We start from the raw sequence: 18,630 nt of genomic DNA on the forward strand, positions 1-18,630 counted from the left end.
TTTTATTAATGAAATAATAGTAAGTCATCGCCTGCTAACTAAAAATAAATAAAATCGTTTATGGACAACGATTTGGCATATGATTTTATCGATTAATTTCTCTTTTAGTTTGTCCGAAATTATTTCCAAATATATTCGAGGAAAAAAGAAAGCCACGTCTGCTCCCGTCTAGAAAGTACGTAACGCAATTTTATCGATTAATTTGTTTATATCCGGTCTAGAAAATCAGATAAAATATCTTTAGAACAATGCGGGTGATTTTTAAGTACGTGTGAATAACAATAAATTCTCAATACTTTTTTTACATTGAAAAATCGATGAAGAGGACATCATGCTTTTGCGATGAAAATTCAATGTAAAAGAAGGAAAAAAAATCTTTCTCTGTACGAGCCTACGGCGTACACGAATAAGAATTAAACCTTGTTCTAAAAATAAAAAATAATATTGATCACGACGCTCAATCATCACAAGAGAGAGACCATCAGCTGCGATGTAGAATCGCAGGTCCTGCAATTTTTTGGAATCCCCATTAGATATATGAGAAAAATAATAAAAAAATCTAAATTATGAAAGGAACTAAACGGATACGGATAATTGCGGATATGGATACGGATAAGATACAATAATTTTTGTATATGGTGAAAAGATGGCGAATACAAATACAGATAATTTCATAAAGGTGAATATTTGTATCCGTAATTATTTGAATCCGAAATTACTTCAACTAGCTTTGACTTTACTGCTCCGGATAAAAGTTATTATATATTATCACATATTTATTTCAGTCTTAATTGTGGTATAAATGATGATACGATATGGTTTTCAATTTAATCTTTTTTTCACTGGTGATGATGCTACAATAATGCAATTTTATTTTATTTTTACATACATTTTTTCACTCTCCATTTTTTTCTCATTCAAGACTTTAGTCCGTGAATGTAGTACGCTTTTAGTCTCTGCTAAATTGGTTTTAGTCATTATTTCAAGACAACAAGTCACTATTTTGCATCTTAAAGTTTACAACTCAATTATCTGACAATTATTTGTTCCGAATCCGTAGAGTATCCGCTCTGTATCTGTTTTAAGGCGGATATAATTTTAAATTTTGATATCCGTTTGCTATCCGTATCTGCTCATTGAACAGATACGGATATGATATTAGCATTATCCGCTCCGTTTACACCCCTAAAGCATACACTTTTTTCATGAACTAAAAAAATAAGGATTAGTAACGAAAATGACAAACCCACCAAATATCTATACCTCCTAAAACAACCACCACACAAACTTCACGAATTATCCCCCTTTAGTACCCCCACCCCTCTCACACCTCCACTTGTACATGCATGACCTCACCCTCTCTCTCTCTACAGGCTTTCACAACTTTAGATTAACAGCATTAATGGCGACCATGCCCACCTTTATCTCTAAACCCTTCACATCTCCCCTATCTGTCTCTAAACCAAGGCTATCTCTCCACCCAGCTATATTATCCCCTGCTTTTTCATTCAATAAACCACTCTCAAGAACTCTAATTCTCCATGCCTCTCCTCCTTCCTCTTCCTCTCAAGCAACCCATAACAAACCCTCAGTAAGTGATACTAACAAAAATGAAGATAAAATTCACCAGATACATACCATAGAAGAGTTTGATGTCGCTTTAAAAGCTGCGAAAAACCGGCTTGTGGTGGTTGAATATAACGCAAAGCAACGGAGCGTAATTAATGGTATAGGAGACGAACAAGGTATAAACAAATGAAATACTTAAAACAAATTTGGTCATTTTATTTTGATTGTAATTAAATAAGTCTCACAGTACTCACAGGTTCATTAAAAATAGTCCCAAACAGCTCCCAAAATATAAAATTGTAAGAAAACAGTTATAAATAATAATGATATCATACTGAGAAAGTAACCAAACGTGGTGTTATATGACAGATGAATTAGAAGCTGAACTGGAAGGAAAAAGAAGAGTATTTTACCCAAAAGTGGCAGCCATCAGCAGGTCATGTGGAGATGTTGATTTCTTATTGGTCATGGGTGATGAATCAGAAGAGACTAGAGAATTATTAAGGCACGTGTCTGTATTGCAGTTTATTAAAATTATAGTCAGTCTATACTGGTACTAGGAATTGGCACCAAACCTCTACTGGTACAAGTCAGAGTAAATCACTTTTGCTTCAGAATCAGGGGCAAGCTAAGCACAATTAAAGATGGCCCAATTTACTCCTTTCCCCATAGTATACTGTTATTGACTAAATATACCTTAAGCACAGTTCACATTTTTCACCATACATTCTATTTTCTAACACATCATCTTGATTTTCCGATAAATTGGTTCACATATATGCTTCTTATTCAGTGCACTTTCCGTGTAATTATGAAAGGTTCAGGTCCCATTTATATGTACATTCTATTTTTAATTAAGTTGGTTAACTTATATTGGGGGTGTAGGAGGGAGGGCATCACGCGGGTCCCGCACTTTACATTCTACAAAGGGATGGAGAAGCTGCATGAGGAGGAAGGCGTGGGTCCCGAGATGTTGGCTGGAGATGTCTTGTACTATGGAGATCACCACCAGGGAGTAGTGCAGCTTCACTCCAAGCAAGAGGCCCAGGACCTTGTTGCTGAGCACAAGGCCAAAGATGGAAAGTTGATCGTGTTAGATGTCGGCCTCAAGCACTGTGGACCCTGCGTCAAGGTATAACCTCAATTCAATCACCTAAGGTAACATAATATTTCTGTTTAGATCCTGACTGTTTGATCAGAATCAGCATTCCTCCTCGATCCGGATTGGCCCGGATTATTATCAGATGGTCTGGATCTAAACAGAAATATTATGTTTCCTCAGAGGATATGTACTCGGTATAACCTAAGCAAGTACATGATGGCGGTATCTAGTTAAGCTTGGTACAGAAATGTAGTGGTACAAAACCATCAGCCTTAGTAACTACCAAGCTTACCTACTTTCTGAAATCAGGATTAGAACTAGACGTACAGGAACGGAATAAACCAATAAAAAAGGGCAGTTACAAAACTTGTGAATCCACAAAGCTCAGTACAAGATATACCAGCACCATGATGGTCGAGCTAAATAAAGAGATGTACTGGTACCATGTCCATTCATACTTCATACTAAGCCCGTAACAATCTTAGTCCTTGTGTGTCAGTAAAAGACTGGTCTAGGAGGTCTAACTGCATAAGATAGTTATGACAAAGGCTAGTGGTACATGAATAACATATTGTGAATCCACTTCTCTGAAACTGGATGTACCAGTACTATGTTGGTCATGCTCAGTATGATGTACCAGTAAGTAGTAGCATTCTTGTTCATACTATGCCAATACCGATCACTAAACAATATTATAATATTGTGCTATACTGTAACAGGTGTACCCGACAGTGGTTAAGTTATCCAGGTCAATGGCAGATATAGTGGTTTTTGCGAGAATGAATGGAGATGAGAATGAAAGCTGCATGGAGTTTTTAAGAGATATGGGGGTTGTAGAGGTTCCCACATTTTTGTTCATAAAAGAAGGAAAAATTTGCGGTAGATATGTTGGGTCTGGCAAAGGGGAGCTTGTTGGTGAAATACTCAGATATCAAGGTGTAATGTAACTTCCTAAAAATATTTTGTAGCTTTTAGTTGCTGTATTTGTTGTACTTCACTGTTTTGGACATTAAAAAAAAAAAAATCTTATGGACCAGATTGCAATTGTATATCATACAAAAATACTACATTGAAACAGATGATACTATTATCATATTTTTGTATATCTTTAAATTCCTTTAGATCATGAAAGTTGAGTTTGTTAGACATGTATATTATGCAAATGGTTTTCTTCAAAAATTGTATTTAACTTTAAACGTTGGTTGAATTTTGAAATAGCAAGATTGTACAGTAACTTGCAATGTTGATTCATGGTTTCTGGTTGATGTTCTGACTGATACTGCATCTGCTTTATTTTAAGGGTGTACAAAATAAAAAAAGGAAATTGTACTGGACCAATTTAAAAGAGACACATGGATGGAATCAGCATTATACCAATAATGAAATGTCATATTTCTCAGTAGCATTGCAACAAAATTGATAATTGAATTAGTTTACAACCACCTACGAATAACTCAACATTACATGCATCTAAGAAATTATAAAACAAAAATGATACTACAGAAAAATAATTACCAAAGTATGCTAATTTGAATAATAAGCACCTTTACATGGGCATAATTGTACTCTACTCTCTACCACCAAGAGACAAGACCCAAGCCATCACCATTTATATCTCCCTAACAAACAAAATAGTAGATTCAATCAGCGGCCATTTTGTAAAATTTAAAAATCTGTGTTGTGATATTTAATTGGCACAGCATAATCAAATTAGTTTTATTGGGGAAACATAAAATGGAAAAGCAATTTATTCAAGTTTATTAGGGAAATATGTGATGCACCCTGGGTCAAAGTTAGAAGATAATTTCCAAATCTTCAGTTTAAGCAAATATTATTTATAAAAGAAAAGATAAACTTACAGTAATTTCCATTGGCGAGAAGGGCTTAGAATCCTCAGATTGCTCAACAGGAATAGGAGGGAATTTCACATTTGCTACTCGAAATCTTATCTATTGGTAAAAACATATTTTATCTTATTAATATCATTTTACTGAAAACCATGCTGATTAGAAAACACAAAACCATGCCAATTAAAAAAGGGATACCTCCTCATCTATATCAAGAGAAAAGTTTGAATCTTCTCCGCCTTCACTGTAGACCCACACCCATATCCCATCTTCTCCTCTAATAATAACAATTCCATTAAAGTACAGAACTAACTATGTCAAAGAAAAGTATGAAATTATATTAACAAATTGTTTGAGTAGAGGGTATTCAAAAGGGATAGAAAGGGAGGAACAGAAATTTCATATATCAATCTTCTTTGATTGGATAAGGTTAAAGAAAGTTACTCTTTTAACCTCATATAATTTTTTTAAAGCTTGTATTGTGTTACTTCCCAAATTGGAGTGTAATGAAAAGAAACAACCAACCAAGAGAATACAAAAAATAATGTTTCCCATTCCGTTCCATTCCCTCCTACTCTTCACCTCTCTTTGGAGAAATTAAGAAAAAAAGAATATAACCTGTGATTGGGTTCCATCATGAGGTGAGTAGGTATCTTAATATCATTGAAGAACCCAAGAGACACTGGAAGGACCAAAAATATATACATATATGAAAGGTAAATAATTGCTAAATAATGAAAATTTCTTTAAGCACAAGTTCAATGAACAATTTATTACAAAAATAACCTTGCAAACCAAACTCATCACAGCTCTCTATCTTTCCTACAATGACTTCTCCAACAAAAGGCCGAAACATCACCAACCTACAACTAACCTACACCAGTACAAAATTTAGTAAATTGCACACAGATTATAATTATCAAACAAAAAACAATGATATAACCTAAGTAAGAAAATGTATATACACCTGATAAGTTGCACAACCATCTCCGGGGAAAATAAAACCACCTTCAACTGATTGAATATCATATACTGAAATACAAAGCCCCAAATTTGCAATAACCTGGAAGAAGTACCAGTAAAATTGTTAAAAGCTATACACCTAGACCTAATTATTTGAAATGACAAGCATAGATCAACATACCAGGCCAGTCTGGTACACTTGTGATACAAGTCGAAGTTAGTTTAGGTTTAACTAGGCTTTACAAACTTAGACTTCAGGTGTCATATTGGAGATTTTGTAGTAAACAAATCTTTAAATCAGCAGAAAAAAAGGGAGTAATTATCTGTTATCATACCTTATCTAAATAAAGCTTTTCAAGTTCACCCCTTATTGCATCAAGTAAAGGAGGCCTAAGTAAGTGGGGTGGCATCGGCAAATTCTGCTCAATTTGACTGAGATAAAACATATTTACCTGGAAAAAACAAAATAAAAAATAAGAAATTTCTTATTGTTTTTCTACCTTGTTTAAGAAAATTATTATTGTGCTTAGATTAAATGTAGTTATCAAAGTTTCATGTTAATGGAACAGACTTGGGCCTTTTTTTTTAAAAAAAAAAATATATTGTGCTTACAAAAATACTGATTTTTTGACAAAGAAATGTATATTGCAATTCTTGGAACTTGGGAAAGGGTTTCGGGGCAGTCAAGGTAAAAAAGGGCATGCTTCTTTCTCTGTATCTTAAAAGGGCTTTGGAGCATTGGATCATGCTTCTCTCCAATTTAATGAAGCATTATAAAAAGCCCAATACCAAACAACTGCCCAAACTGCAAGATTTGAAAAGGTAATAGCCAGTTGCAATTTGAAATGTAAAACCAATACAGACACCCCTGACCATGTGTTAAAGTCATTACAAACAGAGAAAAATTGAGTCCATATTCACCTCTTTTCAGTTTTTGAAATGAACTTGCTAACCTTATTCAAGTTCAAGACTTACAAATCAAGCAACAATCATGGACCAAGTCCTTAAACCCCAAACACCAAGATTGTTGACAGTATTAAGAGCAAATGCAAACCACTTTCTTCTGGCACAAGTATCACAAACCTCATAAAAATCTAATTACATCTTGATCAGTCAAAGTAGCATATTGAACTTCATAAACAACCTCATGTAGCACTTAGAAGGAGTGTGGTGGTAAACAAAACATTATTTTGTAAGTAAGATTTTGTAGTTGCCACTGAGAAAGACAAAGAGCTTCGACCTCTATCCCTCTCTAAGTTTCTCAAAAGATAACTATAATTTTACTCAATCCCGTCAAATCAGAGTGACTTCGAGAAAACTGGTAGCACCACACAAATCTACAATTAAAGTATCTTATAATAATTCAATTTCGGCTTACCCAATTCTTGTCAATCAACTCTATTCTGCAAATTTGTTACTCAAGCAGTAGTCTAAAATTTACACCAGTACGAACCAACCAATCAACAAAGAATAAACTGTAAGCGAACATTACCTTTACTGTCAACGAAGAATAGAAGAGCCCTTGTCACGCAAGACCAATGAAGAAAACTTCCAGAAGAGTTGGTTTTAGCGTCAGTCAGGGTTCAGAGAAAGGTGGTACGAGAGGAGCAAAAGGTAAAGCGGGTGAAGGGGTTTCCGACGTGGCACAGCCGCGGCGGTAGCGAAGAGGGAAAATTTGTCCGAAAACGGAAAAGAGGAGCGGCGAAGAGGCGGCAGAGAAAATGAGAGGGATTGTGGGTTTTAACGGAGGAATTCATATCACCTAAAGTAAATCTTACTTTTATTTTAGATCGGGACCGTCAGATCTGTTGCACCAATATTAAAGACCCCGCTCATTCCACCTCGGACCGGATTGTGCCGGATTCTGATCGGGCGACCTGGATATAAACTCAAAATTTGAAATATTACAGAGGATGCGGACCAAACCAGGAGGTGAGGGCTGTGGATTTTAACAGCGCGATTTTAGCTCACACAGCGCTGTTGAGAAATAAAAATACTTTGGACTGCACTACGTTGCGCTGCTCGAAGTAAAGTATACGATGTTAAAAGACCATCTTAATTTTCTTTTTTGAGATGAAAATACCATCTTAATTTTCAACAACACAATATGTAAACTTGCTTTCCATATCTTTAAACATTTAAGAGTTGTTATTAATAAAAGACGAATGAGGTTCAGTACTATGCATCAGAACCATATAACATGATATTATATGAAAATATATTTGCAAATTCTTTTTTATATTTATTATAATTTGTTTACTATTTTTTAGATAGATAGGGAATCATTACTTTTGAATGATCTAGAATCTTTAGATCAAGTGATTTTCTATATATATCTGAAAAAAATAAAAAAATTATAAAAATTATAAAATTTAACCTACTAGTACATTTTTATATGTAGATTATTTTGAACGATTTAGATCAATTGTTTGGACTTTAAAAATAAAAATATTGATTCATAATACATACCATTATGCTCTATAAATAGTACTGTAGCATTACTCATGGAAGACGAAATATCCTACAAAACACTTATATATTTTTTTTCTATAAAAAAAATTAATGTAACATTCGTGGAGGTGTAATTTAAAAAGTTTCGATTCAAAAACACGTATATGTTTTTTTTTTTTTCTTTCTAGAACTTTCAATTCAAAAACAACTTTAAGAACTTTTTAATTAAACTTTAAAAGAAATAAATATATTGTTCGTCGAGGTGTAATTTCAACCTAAACTCGTCCGTTGACAAAGGCAAGTTAGTGCACATAAGAAGTTTCATATAAAGCCCAACAACCACAGTGAATAAAAAATAAATGTAATTCTAATTGTCTAGTATTAATAATTAACAAACAAGTATGCTTTTAATTTTTTTAATATCAACCTTTAATTGTTTAAGAGATGATTCAAGTATCTTCAATTTTTGTGGTACATCGTATCATTTTTTATATTTTTTTAATAACAATTTTTAAAACTTATTTGTTAAAATAAAACAATTAGATGTAATCTATATTATTTTTACTATATGCACATAAAAATTATCACTATTAGATTTTGTTTAAACATTAATTAGTAAATTAAAAAATCAACATAAACAAATTAGAGATGGGCTATGGTGAGTTACGAAGTAAAACGCGTTTCTACTTCACACCGTATTTTTATTTTGAAAGTCCAAACGACCGATCCAAACTGTTAGATGTTTAATCCATATTGAAATGTACTTGGAGACCAAATTTTACATTTTTTGGAATTTTTTTACTATTTATTAAGCATTTTTGAAAATTGCTGTTTTGCTGTAAACAGTAAAATTTTCTGGACCATCAGATCAGCGACTTTCAAAATTGCTTAATAAATAGTAAAAAAATTTCCAAAAAATGTAAAATTTGGTCTCCAAGCACATTTCAGTATGGAGAACAAGATGAACGGTTCGGATCGACATTTTGAACTTTAAAATCGCAAAATATGAGCGTGGATGATTAATGAGAGAGCATAAGCGAGTTAGGGTATGCTCATGCTCGCTCATTAAGTAAATGAGCGAGTTTAAATGAGCGGATAAATGAGCGAGTTGTAAATGAGCAAGCTTTTAATGAGCGAGTTATGAGCGGCTCACGAGTTATAACTTATGACTCATAACAAAATTATATAGTATGCCCACGCATAACAAAATTTGTTAAAAGTCATCATAACAAAATCTAACAAATTGTCATAATTCATTTAAATGAGCGAGTTGTTATGACTATTACTTGTTTTGGGCTTTAGGCGGAGGTTTTGGTTCTGCCGATTTACAAAAAAAAATGAATATGAAACTATGAATATTAGTATATTACACAGGATTAAATGTTACATTGTGCTCACTATATTACACAAGATTAAATACAAAATTATGCTCACTATCTATCAATCTTAATGGGGCAAGGTTGATGTTACACATAATTACATAGGATTAAATGTGGCAGGGATTAGATGTGGTAAATTCTTAATGAGTGAGTTATGAGCGAGTTGGGTCATGCTCATGCTCGCTCATTAAGTAAATGAACGAGTTGTTAATGAGCGAGTTTAAATGAGCAGATAAATGAGCGAGTTTAGGCGAGCTTTTAATGAGCGAGTTATGAGCGGCTCACGAGTTATGAGCGATTTACCCCCCCTAGCGTGAAGTAAAATAGTTGCTTTACTTCGCAACTCACTGTAGCCCATCTCAAAAAATTATGCACATTAGTGTATTTACAAGCTTTTGATAATAAACAAAATAAAATTAAGTATCATAATATTTTACATGTGCATTGAAAAAACAATGTATATATCAAGAGAATAGTTCAAATATCTCATGTCTTTCATGCCTGATTGTGCCTCATAATATTTTATCACTATTTTCAAAAGTCCAAATGATCGATCCTAACCGATCAACATGATCTTCATATTAAAATGTACTAGGAGACCAAATTTTGTCCAAGTAAAATGTCCAAAAAACATAAAATTTGGTTATCAAATAAACTCATAAACATAATTATCATAGATTCATTCCCTGCAATAACTAATGCTTGCATTCCAGAAAAAAAAAAACAATTTACTAATTCAGTCCGTCAAAGCCATTCCTCACAATTCCTGATCTTGACAAGTGACAACGGTCTGGTCATGAAAAGAATTCGCAGCACAAACTTGGAGCTGCGAATCGATCCTATTCAGTGTTCTAAATAGCTAGTTATAGTGGTTTTGGACTTAGAAAGCTAAGTTACGGGATAAAACTGTGATAATCGAGCTACGGCCGCTATAGAGCGTAGCGGCAATAGCGGTCCGCTATGCTACATGGGCTTATGATTTTGCAATTTTAATGGGCCTTAATGTCCAGATGGCTTTTTTTTTTTTACTTTATCAAATTATATCAATACAATGGAACATGTGCGGACTATACCGCTATATCAATTAAATTTTGTATCATGCATTAATATATGATAGTGGTATATTTTGAATATAAAATATATCGACAGTTTTTGAATTAGAGATATTTTGAATGACAATATGAACTTTATATTGGTTCAATTTGAACTTTGTATTGGTTCAATTTTAAATGACAATTTGAACTTTCTTAATTAATTTGGTATTTTTTTTCTTGATGAGACATGTTTACTATTAGTAGAAACATAAAATATAATTTTTGAAATAAAAAAAACGCTATTTATGATAGCTTTCGCTATAGCTGCACTATTCGCTAAAGCCCCATTTTTTTTTTATCTCCCCGTTATACCGCTATAAACGTTATTTAAAATCTTGATCCTATCTAAAGGACTATGTTTCATCCAGATTATTTTTGTTTGAAAAAAGTAAAATTAAAATTAAATTCTAGAACAATTAATACTACAGGAATATTAACTTTTTTTTTAACTACAATATTCGGAAATACAGCGACAATGGCAGATCCTCAATGAAGGGAGATTATCATAGATGTATAGGATGAATGAGTGAATTTTAGGGATGAAAACTGTATGGATAATATCCAATTCGTATTCGATCCGTATTCAAAATCTTAAATTTGGATATTTGATACTCGAAATCTGAATATCCGTGTGGATAAAAATATTGATATGATTTTACATTTTAATTTTCCATATCTAAATAGTAAATATATATTATATGAGGAGAGTTCAAATGCCTCTATTTTTTTCTTTTATTTTTAAGAACTTTAATAATTCATAATTAAAAACTTAAAAAAACAAAATAAATATGTTAGATATGATCTATGTTATTTTCTCTTTATATATTAAAATATTTAGTATATATCTACTAGTCGTCGGATACGAATAATTGAAACATAAAACCATATCAGTATTCTTATTCACACGGATATTCAAATATCAGACATCCATATTTAAATTTTCGAATACGAATTGGATATTTATCCATACCATTTTTACCCTTAGTTGTAATCTATAAAACGGACAAAATCAGTCTTTTTTATCTTCAAATTGTTTATAATATTTTAAGTGTCGATAAAGTTAATTCCTCAATTTTAAAGTAGATAGATAAATAGCTAGGAAAGCCCCGAACTATGAGAAAAAAAAAATCCCAATTGTCTCAGAGAGAGCGGGAGACACAGCGACCACTTCCTTCCAATCGCCTCTCTCCTCCACTCATATCCACATCTCTTCTATATCCCTTCTCCTCTCTTATTATTCTTTTACTCTCACTCACTCACACTTCTCACAATATCTCATCTCTCTTTCTCTCTCACATACATCGATGGCCTCGGCCACAGCTGTTACCGCTACGGTCTCTCTTTCTTCAACCAAGTCGACTTCTCTTTCTGTCCCCTCCTCTTCTTTCAACAAGGTAATTAATGCGCACACTTCTTCCATGTTTTTCTACATTAATTCTGGTATTAGCAAACACAGTGATGAAATTAAGATCCTGATCCCCTCCTATATACCTTTGAATTACGGGAACTATTTATTTGTTTGATGTAACTAAAGCACAATATATAAGTCGTTTCTCTACACATTCAGTACAAATTAAATTAATTTTATTGAAAAAAACTTTTTTTTTCCTTGAAAAAGGAAAAATTAAGCCTCTGATACATAAACATTTTAAGAACAATTGTGATGTAGTTAATTTAATAGTTACTTTAGAAAATTGAGCAACTATTGTGCTAATGCATTTTATAAAACCGGTTTTGATCTCTTGATTGAGCACATGCCAACTGAAAAATTGTTCATTTGCATGCGTAGAGTTTTGTTTTCTCTCATCGGAGAAATGTATCAATCAGTGGAAAGCTATCAATCGTCAGAGCACAAGTAACTACTGAAGCACCAAAAAAGGTTGTGAAGGAATCAAAAAAGCAGGACGAAGGTCTTGTCACAAACTCATACAAGCCAAAAGACCCGTACACTGGCATGTGCCTTCTTAACACAAAAATTACCGGTGATGATGCGCCTGGCGAGACCTGGCACATGGTTTTCAGCACTGAGGGTGTGTAACTTAAACCATTTTTTTTGACATATATATTATACCTTTTTGCTTATTATTGCTCCACTGCATTTTTTTATTTTCAAAAATGTCGCATGATAATACTAAGAAATGAATTAACTATATATATATGTGGTTGGTCCTTTAGCAAATCATACGATCAACATTTTAAAAAAAAAATTAAACCTTAAACAGATGCCGGTCATAAAAGATGGATGTACACTATAATTATCTTTCTTCTTTTTTCTAGTTACTGATTTTTGCCTCTATTCAGCTGCCAGTTCCTCAGCATGTTGTCATTTGAACATTGGCTAGTATACATTTGACCTTCCATCATTAATTAGTTTTGTTTCCTTTATAAATTATTTGATCAGAGTTCATTTTTGAAATGTGCGTTGATTTTGGGTATATGGCCATAACTAATATGCTTGGTTTCGGTTATTTTTGAGTAACTTTTGATTTATTATCTGTTTTTCAGGATTGATTCCATACAGAGAAGGTCAATCCGTTGGTGTTATACCAGATGGAGTAGATAAAAATGGCAAGCCGCACAAGCTAAGGCTATATTCTATTGCTAGCAGTGCCCTTGGTGATTTTGGGGATTCAAAAACTGTAAGTTTCCTTTTGTTTTTTTATTCAAGTGTGCCTTTTTGCCAATGCTGTTACCAACTGGTTGTCTGGTACCGGTCACCATATTGGTGCTATAGTTCTTGATAAACATTGGAAGAAGGAAAGTGAGAAGGATTAAACACAGATACACATGAATTCATCGACATTTTCTTTATTTATCTTGTCGTATGTTTGTGATTCAATTTGCTATGTTTTTGATGTTTGATTAGGTGTCTTTGTGTGTAAAGAGGCTTGTCTACACAAATGATCAAGGGGAGATTGTTAAGGGAGTTTGTTCTAACTTCTTATGTGAGCTTATCAATTTTTGTGATATCATTTTTTAATCTTATACTAGACCTTCTAAAAGTTTGTTCCTGTTACTATCATTAATATTTATGATGATCGTTAGCTTTACATTTATGTTTCTTCTTTAGGTGATTTGAAACCGGGTGCTCCAGTTAAGCTGACAGGTCCAGTAGGGAAAGAAATGCTTATGCCAAAAGACCCAAATGCAACCGTCGTCATGGTAAAACAAAAAAAAAATTACTAACCACAACTACAAACAAATTTATTTTTAAATAAGTTCACTTCACAATATAAGAAAGTCTATTAATGATTTCTTTTGTTTTCCAGCTTGGTACTGGAACTGGAATTGCTCCTTTCCGTGCTTTCTTGTGGAAAATGTTCTTTGAAAAGCATGAGGACTACAAGGTGATAAAAGAAATATTCAGTCATTATATTACACTAATTCAACTTTTTTCATTTGTAAGATGTCGTATAATTTTTCATGAGTGTTTCGTGCTTGTGTACTTTGTAGTTCAATGGCTTGGCATGGCTTTTCTTGGGAGTTCCAACAAGCAGCTCATTGCTCTACAAGGAGGTAAAAATTTGGTCACTCTATTTTTCATCCGAGGCGGAACTATAAAATTTAGATAGGAGGGCTGAAACATAAAATGTATAATATGTGAAAATAAACAATGTGTGGTCACTGTGATTTGAACCACAACCACTAATTGGAATTCTAACCACTAGGTTGCAAGCACACATTTAGCATTTTATGAGGGACCGAACTATATAAAAACTAAGAAACTTAAAATTAAATTAAATTTCAATATACTTGGTAAAAGTTTTTGAAATCATGGGGTGGCTAAGCATCCCTGGGCTACACGTAGACCCGCACCTGTTTCTCATAGAAATTACTTTTAAAAACAATACTAAATCTGAACCATACTTCGAGAATTTCTCATAGCAATACTTACTCGTTCAATTTTTTTATAATATAGGAATTTGAGAAGATGAAGGAGAAGGCTCCTGATAACTTCAGGCTGGATTTTGCGGTGAGCAGGGAGCAGACAAATGCCAAGGGAGAGAAAATGTACATCCAAACCCGCATGGCGGAATACGCAAGCGAATTGTGGGAGCTGCTTAAGAAAGATAACACCTTTGTCTACATGTGCGGATTGAAAGGCATGGAGAAGGGTATTGATGACATCATGGTCTCTCTTGCTGCAAACGATGGTAAAAAATTAAAGAAATAAACCCTTTTCATTATTGGTTTAGTAAAATAAGATTAAAATTTTTGATAGTAAATAAATTGATACGTAACCTCACATCCTGGATTGAAAAATTATATGCTTGAACATTATTGCTGCAATACCTACCTTAGTTGTAAAGTCTATGGTACATTTTTTATAGCAAAAGAAATCTTAATTCCTTTCCCAAAAATTGGTCGGGAAGAAAATGGGAGGATAAATGCTGCCCGGTATCAATGTTAACAAAGGGATATACAAGAAATTAAAATGGTATCTTAGTAATTGTTTTGAATATTTATCCATGCACTGTTTAAATTTTTCTCATGGAATTTTTTTCTGTAGGAATTGACTGGACAGAATACAAGAGGCAACTAAAGAAGGCAGAACAATGGAATGTTGAAGTCTATTAATTGATTAGGTTTCTTGCATTGATTCTTTGCGAGAAAAATGAGAACCAACATGAGTAAAAAAAAAAACATGATATCTGTAAAGTGAAATTTCGAGATACCTACGGTTAACCATGTGTGTACAGGGAATATATTCTTCACTTAGCAAGCGCTCTATAAATACTTCTGCTGCTCTGTTTCCCAAGCTCTAACTTCCAAGCATTAAATGAATTTGTTTTCGTCTCTTCAAAATTAGATATTTATTCTCTCGAACAAAATTAGATATCGTCTCTTTACCCTTTTTTGTTAAAAAAAGAACGTGCAGTTCATAACCTTTTATTCGGCGTATTAGGCATGTAAATTTGATCTGTATTGTATTGTGTTGTGATTAAATTAATTTTGAATTGATTAAAATTGCGGATAATAATCAAGGTACGCCGTACGCGGATAATCAAATATTAGTTATGCTGTGATCAAATTGTATCATAACAAAATGTAATGTCATTAGTTATGTTTTATCATATTTAATTATTTTTAAAATTTTCAGTTTGTTTAAGAAAAAACTAAAAAGATGTTATAATTTTGAAAAAATAAAATAAATAAACATATGTTGTTAAAACAATTTGTGTAAAAAAAATATATTTATTGTAGAATTTGAATTGTTATTTGGGATAAATAATGGCAAAAATTGTGTTGTTTTTGTCACGTTCAATTCCTCATGTCGTTTCGTACTGTTATTATATCAGGTTACCTGACGTGTAATTAGAGTGGAAAACCTGACGTGTAATTAGAGTGGAAAAATGGCATGGCGGAGCCGGCTCTGTCATGGAACGGCATCGCACACTTATCAATTACGTGCTGTGTGACTCACTTGTTTCATGTCGTGATCATTCGCGCGCTATGACTATTTTTTGAAACTTTAGCACAACACGACACGTCACATGAAATATCTAGTCAGAGCACGGCACGTCATGTGATCACGCGAGTCACGTTTAATTAGGACCATTAGATATTGATCAAATGATGAATCTTGAATAAACCAATTTAAATTATGATTAAATAGTCACGTGAGTCACGCGAGGCACGTTTGAGCACGGCTGACTCACGTGGCATGACCATTCGTGTTCTGTGACTATTCCTTAACATTTTAGTCACGATACAGCACGGCACGTGAAAAATTAACTTGATCACGGCATGATACAAGACTAAAAGGCATATTTTTCCACTCTACATGTAATACCATTATTTTCTACATGTAATACCATTATTTTCAAAGAGTGATCACTACATACAAATGGACACAAAACACACCATAACTCGTATATCTGGATGTAATAATTTTTTTTAATATTATACCATGTCTTAGAACTAAATTGTTCTGTGTGCCGACGGTATGAACCGGACTAAACCAAATAGTCCCCTGAATGGCTTTGGATTGAGTTTAAATTAAATTGTTCTGATGAATGGGGTCAAGAAGGGGTTAAAATGCGATGCAAGTGATAGGAAAAAACAAACCTCATGATACTATATTGATAGGATAAAACACACTCTGCTTCACAATTAATTATCCTATTAGTATATGTGTGTTGAAAATCGGACCGAACCATCCGTGATTCGGACCCGGACCGTGCGGACCATGCTCCAAAACTGAACTAGACCGGATAGCAAGAATTTGGGTAGAATGTTTTCACTAGAACTGTGTAGAACCGGATCGATTAACCCGTGAAACTGTGTAGAACCAGACCGGACCGGAACTCTTTTCAAGCTATTCTGATTTCTGTCAATTAATCGTTAAAACTGTACCAATCTGTAATATTTTTGCATAGAAAAATTATATTATCCGGAAACTAGACTTCTATACCTTTATTATGATATAAAAAACACAAAATTCCATGTAGCCATTTTCTGTAAATTGAATTTTGAATCTGGTCAAAAATTGGGACTGCTCACTGAAATTTCAGTTTTTCTGATTTCTAATCTCTGTCAATTAATCATTAAAACAATAAAACTATACCAATATGTAATATTTTTGTATAGATAAATTATATTATATGAAAACTAGACTTTCATATCTTTATTTTGATATAAATAATACAAAAATCCATGTAGTCATTTTCTCTAAATTGAATTTTGAATCTTGTCAAAAACTGAGACTGCTCATTGGAATTTCATCTTTTCTGATTTCTGACCTCTGTCAATTAATCGTTAAAACTATATCAATCTGTAATATTTTTGTATAGATAAATTATATTATCTGAAAACTAAATTTTCATACCTTTATTTTGATATAAATAACACAAAAATACATGTAGCCATTTTCTCCTAATTGAATATTGAATCTGGTCAAAAATTAGGATTGCTCACTGAAATTTTAGCTTTTCTGATTTCTGACCTCTGTCAATTAATCGTTAAAACTGTACCAATTTGTTATATTTTTGTATAAAGAAATTATAATATCTGGAAACTAGACTTCCATACCTTTACTTAGATATAAAGAACACATAAATTCATGTAGCCATTTTTTCTAAATTGATATTTGAATCTCATAAAAAACTAAGATTGCTCACTGTAATATTTTTGTTCGGACTCGTACCCATATAAATATAGATATAAATAATAGTTCTGAATTTTTTTAACAATTTAACCTATTTTTTTTAAATAAAAAAAAGACCCGTAGACCCATACGGACCAGGCTATGTGAATCTGAACCATGATTCTAGCATAGATTTGAACCAACCATTTTAAATCAGACCCAGACCGTATAGACCCATGAACCCGTGAGAACCGTAGACCATGTGAAACTGTGGACCAGACCTTTTGCAAAACACTAGAACCACCCATGCACTTCTTCTATGATCCAAGCATCTTAACCCATATATGTAGTTTCTTTCTGCAAAGTACAAAACTATAACAATTAATTACCAGTTGCTTGCTCAGTAGAAATAGAACAAGAATAACAAATTGTAACGAAATGTCAAGAAATAAAATGAGATGTGGGTAGTACTGGTGTTGTGAGGGTTAGAGATGCATCACTATGGATATGGATATTGGGGCTGTTTGACAATAAGAGATTAAGCCTTCTTAAGACTTAATTTGTTTTCTTTAGCTTCTTTAGCTGCTTAATCTATTTCCTTTAGCTTTCTTAGCTACTTAATTATGTCAAATACCGGTTTCTTAGCGCAGATTAAGATCACATCTTTTAGCTTTCTTTTGTCCGAACCTTAAGGCACTTTTACCTCTTTCTTTAGCTTTCTTAGTTTTCACCAATGGATTAAGACATCCGAACATCGATTCTTTAACGCTCCTTAAATTCTTAATCCTTTACTCTTAATATCTTGTTGCCTAACAACCTGCATTGATTGTGAACCATGCAGTGTCCGTTAGCAATTATATATCAACAACCAAGAGTGGATAGGTAAAAGAATATTTTAAAATAAAGAAAATTTAAGAATCGACAAACAAGTACAACATCTTGCCGTATATATCCTTGGTTTCAATTCCAAATTAAGCTGTTATCTCTGTTGACTAGAACTGCACAGACTCCTTAAGCAGTCCGAAGTGATCCAACAAATGTATTTTTGCCAAAAAAAAAAAAAAAAAAAATGTAAGGATCACTCGATCACAATGCTTATTTTGAATGGATCGTTCGGCATATACAACTTGTATTGAAT

General features: G+C 33.0%; 3 protein-coding genes across 3 annotated transcripts; 2 read left to right on the forward strand and 1 right to left on the reverse strand.

The window, feature by feature from the left end:
• The first annotated feature begins 1,289 nt into the window (after positions 1-1,289).
• On the forward strand, positions 1,290-3,823 carry CDSP32 (chloroplastic drought-induced stress protein of 32 kD). The gene is made up of 4 exons (XM_078326318.1): positions 1,290-1,745; positions 1,939-2,074; positions 2,455-2,701; positions 3,391-3,823. The coding sequence occupies exons 1-4, from the start codon at positions 1,343-1,345 to the stop codon at positions 3,616-3,618; spliced, it is 1,014 nt and encodes a 337-aa protein (XP_078182444.1). The 5' UTR covers positions 1,290-1,342; the 3' UTR covers positions 3,619-3,823.
• A 203-nt stretch (positions 3,824-4,026) lies between these two features.
• LOC144576070 (RNA polymerase Rpb7 N-terminal domain-containing protein) lies at positions 4,027-7,225 on the reverse strand. Its single transcript, XM_078326319.1, has 8 exons — positions 6,974-7,225; positions 5,817-5,933; positions 5,486-5,581; positions 5,305-5,392; positions 5,137-5,200; positions 4,717-4,795; positions 4,531-4,620; positions 4,027-4,290 (listed from the first exon to the last, which is right to left on the reverse strand). Exons 2-8 carry the CDS (start codon positions 5,925-5,927, stop codon positions 4,246-4,248), a joined length of 573 nt encoding a protein of 190 aa, XP_078182445.1. The 5' UTR covers positions 5,928-5,933; positions 6,974-7,225; the 3' UTR covers positions 4,027-4,245.
• A 4,302-nt stretch (positions 7,226-11,527) lies between these two features.
• LOC144576262 (ferredoxin--NADP reductase, leaf isozyme, chloroplastic-like) lies at positions 11,528-15,211 on the forward strand. The gene is made up of 9 exons (XM_078326579.1): positions 11,528-11,799; positions 12,195-12,435; positions 12,911-13,044; positions 13,272-13,350; positions 13,476-13,567; positions 13,675-13,752; positions 13,859-13,921; positions 14,325-14,559; positions 14,916-15,211. The coding sequence occupies exons 1-9, from the start codon at positions 11,710-11,712 to the stop codon at positions 14,981-14,983; spliced, it is 1,080 nt and encodes a 359-aa protein (XP_078182705.1). The 5' UTR covers positions 11,528-11,709; the 3' UTR covers positions 14,984-15,211.
• Positions 15,212-18,630: the final 3,419 nt, after the last annotated feature.

The sequence above is a fragment of the Carex rostrata genome, chromosome 25 (assembly GCF_964058835.1).
Source record: "Carex rostrata chromosome 25, lpCarRost1.2, whole genome shotgun sequence".
NCBI classification, from domain to species: Eukaryota; Viridiplantae; Streptophyta; class Magnoliopsida; order Poales; family Cyperaceae; genus Carex; species Carex rostrata.